Source organism: Lynx canadensis, chromosome E1 (assembly GCF_007474595.2).
Source record: "Lynx canadensis isolate LIC74 chromosome E1, mLynCan4.pri.v2, whole genome shotgun sequence".
NCBI classification, from domain to species: Eukaryota; Metazoa; Chordata; class Mammalia; order Carnivora; family Felidae; genus Lynx; species Lynx canadensis.
The window spans coordinates 38,968,131-38,975,714 of NC_044316.2; the positions used below are offsets into that span (position 1 = coordinate 38,968,131).

Here is a 7,584-nt window from a genome sequence, read left to right on the forward strand (position 1 = left end):
ACAGAGCATGAACGGGGGAGCGGCAGAGAGAGAGGGAGACACAGAATCGGAAACAGGCTCCAGGCTCTGAGCCATCAGCCCAGAGCCTGACGCGGGGCTCGAACTCACGGAGTGCGAGATCGTGACCTGGCTGAAGTCGGACGCTTAACCGACTGCGCCACCCAGGCGCCCCGATCCTTTGTAATTTTAAATTTGGCTTTTTATGCCAAGCCTGGCGTTCTTTTCTTGAGGACTGGCTTCTGGGGTTGATTCTCTAGTTTGTGATCTGATGCTATTGAATTCCTCAAGTGGGAAAGTCCTTAACCAGTGTGGCTTTGTCCTGTGTCTGGTTCTTCCTGGGACTGAGCCAGTACCATCTCCTGCCCTACATTAACAAGCTTCATTGTCCCAAGCAAGACAAGACAGAGCCCGTGGCCAACTCAGCAGTGGACAGTGGGAAAAGGAAACACCAGCTTGGCTAAGTGACAGTTTTTGGCTAGAGGTGTGGCTAGATTTGGTAAGGGCACAAGTATCCGAGATCTCTTCTCTTTGGGGCTTTTGAGGTTTTCAGAAATCTGGAGCCATATCACATATCCCATTTTCTTTCCCACAACTTTTTTAGGGACACTAAGACCTAATTTCAGCTATCAGTGAGTTCCAATGGGATGTTGCTAGAAATGCCCACACGCCAAATGGCTATAATCTTGATTTTTATGAAGAGGGTACTATATCAATAACAAATTAATATTAGTATAATAACAATGCAGCTAGATCATAACTGAAAGCTTTATTTCTAGGGAAAATATTGAATTTCTTAAAAAATTTCCAGAAGCATTTAGTTAACTTGCAAAAGTAAGTTTATTGAAGCATGGAAACAGAGCAAAATTGTCATTTCAACTTTTTCAAGAGCATTGTGGGTAAGAAAAGAAGAAGATGCAGAAAAATTATTTGGTTAGCTATTTCTGGATGGAATCTTTTCCCTGAAGACATCCAGAAAGATGGCTAGAAAGATTGATGTGATTTCTTCATTTGTGTCCTTTCATTATTTTTCTGAAAGACACTCTTGCTGATCTGGAAATGGCTTACTTAACTTTCACTTCAGAAACATTGCTGACCTGAGATGAGATGACTTTGCCGTCCACCACTTCCTCCACGATGGTCTTTGTTACTCTTGTCTTGTTTGCCTCTGAAAATCACAGAATCACCATGTCAGTTTGGAAATAATCACAGAAACCCAGATCAAGAGAAATTCAAGTACATTCCTTAAGTATGTTCTCTCTGGGTTAAGATTATGTAAACAAGAGTATACACTTTCTTTTTAATGTTTATTTATTTTTGAGAGAGAGAGGGAGAGGGAGGGAGGGAGGGGCAGAGAGAGAGGGAGACAGAGGATCCAAAGCTTGTTCTGTGCTCATAGCAGAGAGCCCAATGTAGGGCTTGAACTCATGGACCGTGAGATCACAACCTGAGCCGAAGTTGGATGTTTCACCAACTGAGCCACCCAGGTGCCCCAGTGTACATTAAAAAAAATTTTTTTTTAATGTTTACTTATTTGGAGAGAGAGAGAGAGAGAGAAACAGCATGGGTGGGGGAGGGGCGGAGAGAGAGAGGGAGACACAGAATCTGAGGCAGGCTCCAGGCCCTGAGCTGTCAGCACAGAGCCGGACACAGGGCTGGAACTCATGAACCGTGCGATCATGACCTGAGCCGAAGTCGGAGACTCAACCGACTGAGCCACCCAGGTGCCCCTGTACACTTTTTATATGACAAGCAAAGCATGCCTTTACTTTAAATGATAAAACGATCACGAACATTAAAATATGTTTACCTCTTCCTTGGCCAGAGCAGCTTCCAGATCTTGAGTCACCAGACACAGACAAATCCCTAGATCCCATGTTTCTGGATCCTGTATTTCTGGAGCCCGAGTTTCTAAAATCAGATCCTCCAAAACCAGAACTGCTAGAGGAAAAAAGGAATTGTGTTCCTTTGCAGTTTGCAAAGGCGGGGCAAACCCTTCACACAGGGGGCTCTCCCTGCGGAAGGTAAATGACTTTTGATTCAACCATGTCACTGTGACTTTTCAAACCCAAGTCCAGCCCCCAACCCCCATTTTGGTTTCATAACATAAGTACCCCAAGGAACGCACTGAGCGGCTGACTGTCATTTACCCTCCCTCTCCATCCAGCAGGCGGTGGTAGGTCTCAATCTCCATCTCCAGGCAGGTCTTGACGTTCAGCAGCTGCTCATATTCTGCGTTCTGGCATTCGGTCTCGCCCCGGATCTGGCAGATCTGTTCCTCCAGGCCGCTGATCTGCATCTGGATCTCTGACAGCTGAGCCATGTAGTCAGCTTCTGTGTCAGCCAGCGTCGCTTCCAGGGAGCTTTTCTAAAAGAAAAAGCCAATTAAAAAAAAAAATCATGATGAAAATAAGTCATGGGATGATTTTTTTTTTAACGCAAAATAGCGTAAGGTACTAAGAGAAGTTACACCCTATGTTGTTATATCATGGGTTCCTTCATTTTTGTTGGCATAACCGCTTTCCTTGACACTAAATCTTTTATGAAAGTGTATTGTCTTTCACTAGAATGTTTCACGCTTTCTACAACCACAAGCCAGTGCTCCTGACGCCCTTTTATTACGTGCCAAGCAGAACATCTTGGCAAAGAGGGAGAATGAAACCGCTCAACTCCCTGTTGGAGGTTTTGCAAACCTCTTTGCACTCACCATGGCCGTTTGGGACTGAAGCTCAATTTCCAGGGCTTGCAGAGTACGTCTCAGTTCTGTGATCTCATTCTTGGCAGAACTGGCTGCTCCGGCATTGGTAGAAATTTGTGCTTGCAGTGATGCGCTCTAAATAAAAAAGAGAATGGCAGTCGCTGCAGGCTGAAGAAATGACCTGAAGTGGCTTGCGTGTGACTCTCAGACACCCAGCAGTGATAACCTGCCTGCTTGTTGAACTGCTCCTCGGCCTCGTGGCGATTTTGCTCCGCCAGCTCTTCATACTGTGCCCTCATGTCATTCAGTAACTTGGTCAGGTCGGTGCCGGGGGCGGCGTTCATTTCCACGGTCACGTCCCCTCCGGAGCTTCCTTGCATAGTCTTCATTTCCTAGCGCGAAGAAAAAAGATCACGGTGATAGAAACAGAAAAGCAAAGGGGCGCCTGGGTGGCTCGGTTGGTCGAGCGTCCGACTTCAGCTCAGGTCCTGATCTCAAGGTTCATGAGTTCAAGCCCCGCGTCGGGCTCTGTGCTGACAGCTTGGAGCTTGGAGCCTGGAGCCTGCTCCCGATTCTGTGTTTCCCTCTCTCTCTGCCCCTCCCCCGCTCATGCCCTGTCTCTCTCTCTCTCTGTCAAAAATAAACATTAAAAAGAAAAAATTTTAAAAACAGAAAAGCAAAGACCTCTTCTTCCTCCTCCTTCTCCTCCTCCTCCTCCTCCTCCTCTTCCTCTTCTTTTAGAGAGAGGGCAAGTGTGTGTCCGAGGGAGGAGCAGGAGAGAGAGAACCTTAAGCAGCCTCCATGTTCAGGGTAGAGCCCTATGAGGGGCTCAGGCGCTGGATCTCATGACCCTGGGATCATAACCTGAGCTGAAATCGAGACTTGAACACTCAACTGACTGAGCCACCCAGGCGCCCCAAGACTTCTTAAAACATGCAGAGCCAACAAAAAAATCGAAACTAGGACACTAAAGGCTACCCCCTGCTTCCCACCAAAATCAGATATAATTTGTTCATGACTGCTTTTTTCCTTGGACATAAGAGTTGGAAATCCACTTAGATAGAATTTTTTACAGAATGGATGTGGGGGAAGTACGTAGGTCAGAGTCATTTAATAGTGTGGAATGTGCTCCTACCTCCTCGTGGTTCTTCTTCAGGTAGGCCAGCTCCTCGGTGAGGCTCTCAATCTGCATCTCCAGGTCAGCGCGTGTCATGGTCAGGTCATCCAGAACTTTCCGAAGGCCGTTGATGTCGGCCTCCACGGCCTGCCAGAGATACAGCTCGTTCTCATACCTGGAAAGGACAGTATAGAGCATTTCAGAGTACATCCATTCTTATGTATTCAAGAAGAAGTTTTTTTCCTCTGAGCTATTTGATAAAAGAAAGCTACCAAGTTTTCTCTTAGGAGTTTTTCCCCTGGAAAGAAAATTATGAACCTAATGTTAATCCTACTGATGGCTAATTTTTTTTTTATAACAAAAACTCATCTTTATTTTGACCTGTTTTTTGTTTCCTTGTTGGTGGAGTGGCGGTTTTAAAAATTTACCCTTGGAGGGGCGCCTAGGTGGCTCAGTCAGTTGAGCGTCTCTTGATTTTGGGCCAACTCATGATCTCAGGATTGTGAAATCAAGCCTTGCATTGGATTCTGTGCTGGGCATGGAGTCTGCTTAAGATTCTCTCTCTCTCTCTCTCTCTCTCTCTCTCTCTCTCTCGCTCTCTCTCTCTCTCTCTCTCTCTCCCTCCCTCGGTCCCTCCCCCCCACTGGTGTTCTCTTTCTCTCTCAAATTTACTCTTGGTGGAATGTTTGTAAATGTAGGTCTTGATCCCCTAAAAGATATTTCTTGGAGTTTAGAATAAATGAAACAGACAGATTGAATTTTATTTTTCCTACAACATTTGTTTTCAAGTCTTTGCTTTTCTTACTTCAGTCTGAAGTCATCAGCAGCCAATCTGGCATTGTCAATCTGCAAAACGATCCCAGCATTTTCAATAGTTGCAGCAATGATCTAGAAAAGACAATAAGAGTGAATGAATCATGGATGCTTTTTACCTGTATCTGCACGCGCACCTGTGAGGGTAGGTGTCCCGTGAGTTGGTTTTTAAAGGTAAATTGTTTTGAAAACTTGCTTAGTAATGACATCTTTATTGATAATCTGGCATAGCTGAACTACATCTTTCTGCAAAAAGGTAACAGTTTGCTGGAATAGGCATGGAACATTGTTTTATAGAACACAGTCCTCTGCTTATTTCTGCTGCTTTGGAAGATCAGTTGTTCTATAAGTTCTTTCAGAAAACTGTGCAAAAAATGAATTTCACTTCTAAAAAGTTTTTAAAAAATATTTCCCATACAACAATGGCTAAACATTTCAGATTACGCACATTCTCATACAATATTTGCACCAGATTTTCCAGGAAGAAAAACAGTTGTAAAGATTATTTAAATCTAACAAGATACTGGAATATGTCAACCTGCTAGAATTAATCATGAAAATAAATACTAGATTAAGCTAGTATTGACTCACTGCCATCATTCTTCTATGTACATGTTAATTAGCTGCCTCGCATTATATAAATTTTTCTCTTATGTAGAAATACTCAAATTTGAGAGGCAAACAGATCATTAATGTGGTCGGATGTCATATGCAGTATTGTCATAGTTAAAACACACCAAATCCCATTTTACATATACAACAAGCAAATACGTCTTCAAGTAATTCCTTGACTTAAAATCTTCATTACAGTACATGATCTGAATAAGAGCAGAAGATACAGAAATAATAGAACTCAGCAGTGGATAGTGTCTCACCTGATTCCGGAGATCTTCAATTACTGGATAGTATTTGTTGTAATCTTTTCCAGATCCACCATCTCCAGACCCAGGCCCAAATTTGTCATACCACTCCTTGATTTTGCTCTCCAGATCACTGTTGGCCTCCTCCAGGGCTCTGACCTTGTCTAGGTAACTGGCCAGGCGGTCATTGAGGTTCCGCATGGTTTGCTTTTCACCTCCGGAGAAAAGTCCCCCATCACCAACACCACCCCCCCTTCCACCCCCCAGACCACCGCCATAGATGTAGAAGCCTCCACTAGCACCCCCCCCAATTCCAGAGCCCCCGCCAAAGCCAGACCCCCCACCAAAGCCAGAGCCTCCGCCAAAGCCAGAACCCCCGCCAAAGCCAGAACCCCCGCCAAAGCCAGCCCCAGAGCCTGAAGTGCCTCCAAAGCCACCCTGTACCGAGCTACCAAAACCTCCTCCGGAGCCACTGCCTGATCCCCGGCTCAGGCCACGGCCGCCGGTTCCTCCTCGGAAGCCCCGGGTAGAGCCACCCCCCAGACCGCATCTGCTTCCACTGCTGAAGCTGCTCCCAGCAGCGGACACCCTGACCGAGCCGCTGCCCCCAGCCCTGGAAGAGGAGACATGAGATGAGCAAGACATGGTGCTCCTGCAAACGTTCAGCTTGTCCAGGTGAACAAGAGAGAGGACGGGGAAGAACGCACTTGCAAGCTCTCCTTTTGCCCTTATATACACACTTTTAGGGTGTTCCTTTTCTGTGTCACGTCTTAATCCCTGTTACAGTTTTGCTAATCTGCAATTGGATAATTTCTTTTTTGTGAGCACACTCTCCTGGCTCTTCTTCTGAAGCTAGGTCAGAGCCTCAGGGCATTTACTATATCAAGAAAAAAAAATAAGGTGGAGCAAAGCAAAAACTTTTTCCCCCCAGAATTACAGTTTTAATCTTTCAGAGGTTTAGATGACTGATCATGCTTTTCTGAATGAGTTCTATTCATTTTGCTTCATGATTTCCCAATTGAAGGACACATCCCCAGATTAGCAAATGTAATTAAAATACTTAATGCAATGAGGATGGAAATTTCCCATCAAACTCATAACTTTTGTTCATATTATTCTCTTAATGTTGGAATTAGCTTTCACGTCAGCATTAGTTTTAGACTTAATTGTCTTTCTCTATGATTATTTCAATCAGCATATTTCTAAGGTTACGTTTGTGTTGAAGTTTTCTCTGGATTCTGAGATCAGGCTAGATATTTTTGCTGTTAATAAGAAAATATTAAATATAATAGTCTTCCCTGCATGTATTAGTAGATCTCAGCAACACGTTTATCTGAGCAGAGAATGTCTCAGAGAGATTGGCAACGTCTTTAGGTGGATTGCTTCAGCATCCGTTGGGAGTTGACTGTCACTGATGTAATGGGTACGAAGATGCTTTTCTTTCTGATTGAATTGAAGTCTGAGATGGTGATACCAACTTTCCTTCTTTGGAGTAAAATATTAAGAAACTAAGGGATGATGCTGATTTCATCTTTGTTTTAAAGATACGTACAGAAGGGTCCTGAATCCACTTCTGCTAACCAATATTATGCCTGGAGTCATTTTGCAGATACCAAAGTGTGGAGTTCCCCCAGTCTACTTTCTGCTCATGTTTTTCAATTTTTGTTGAAAAGACATTTAGAAAAGATCTGTATCCTTTTCTGATAACTAATGTTATGATTGGGATCATTTTATAAATACCAAAGTCTAGAATCCTCCCCAATTCACTTTCTGCTTCCTGTTTTTCTGTCCCTTTGTACTTTAGATTATTTCCATTTGCCTCTGCTAGTAGTTTCTGTGGTTTAAAAGTTTTTTTTGGAGGGGGGGGTGCCTGGGTGTCTCAGTCAGTTAAACATCCGGCTCTTGGTTTCGGCTCAGGTCATGATCTCACGGTTCATAGGTTCAAGCCCCGAGTCGGGTTTTGAGCTGCTGGTGCAGAGCCTGCTTGGGATTATCTCTCTCTTCCTTTCTCTCTCTTTCTGTCCCTCCCCTGCTCTCTTGTTCTGTCTCAAAGTAAATAAGTAAACTTTAAAAAACAATGTTTAAAAGTGTTATTTTTT

The 7,584-nt window shown here is 44.1% G+C and overlaps 1 protein-coding gene across 2 annotated transcripts; it reads right to left on the bottom strand.

Annotated features, from left to right (window-relative positions):
- Positions 1–854: 854 nt before the first annotated feature.
- KRT24 (keratin 24) lies at positions 855–6,130 on the bottom strand. 2 transcript variants are annotated; one of them, XM_030295971.1, is made up of 8 exons: positions 5,501–6,130; positions 4,618–4,700; positions 3,831–3,987; positions 2,926–3,087; positions 2,705–2,830; positions 2,148–2,365; positions 1,808–1,935; positions 855–1,165 (listed from the first exon to the last, which is right to left on the bottom strand). In XM_030295971.1, exons 1-8 carry the CDS (start codon positions 6,128–6,130, stop codon positions 1,062–1,064), a joined length of 1,608 nt encoding a protein of 535 aa, XP_030151831.1. In that variant the 3' UTR covers positions 855–1,061. The 2 variants fall into 2 exon arrangements, with proteins under 2 accessions (XP_030151831.1, XP_030151830.1); XM_030295970.1 differs by having other exon boundaries at positions 1,808–1,938.
- Between the last annotated feature and the right edge of the window lie 1,454 nt (positions 6,131–7,584).

Bases quoted from the DNA above. Each gene is read 5' to 3' on its own strand.
- KRT24 (XM_030295970.1), bottom strand. From the start codon at position 6,130: ATGTCTTGCTCATCTCATGTCTCCTCTTCCAGGGCTGGGGGCAGCGGC. The intron at 2,366-2,704 runs GTGAGTGCAAAG...TTTTTCTTTTAG, and splicing joins TTCAGTCCCAAACGGCCATG to AAAAGCTCCCTGGAAGCGAC. The intron at 1,166-1,807 runs GTAAACATATTT...TGTGATTTTCAG, and splicing joins CTGCTCTGGCCAAGGAAGAG to AGGCAAACAAGACAAGAGTA.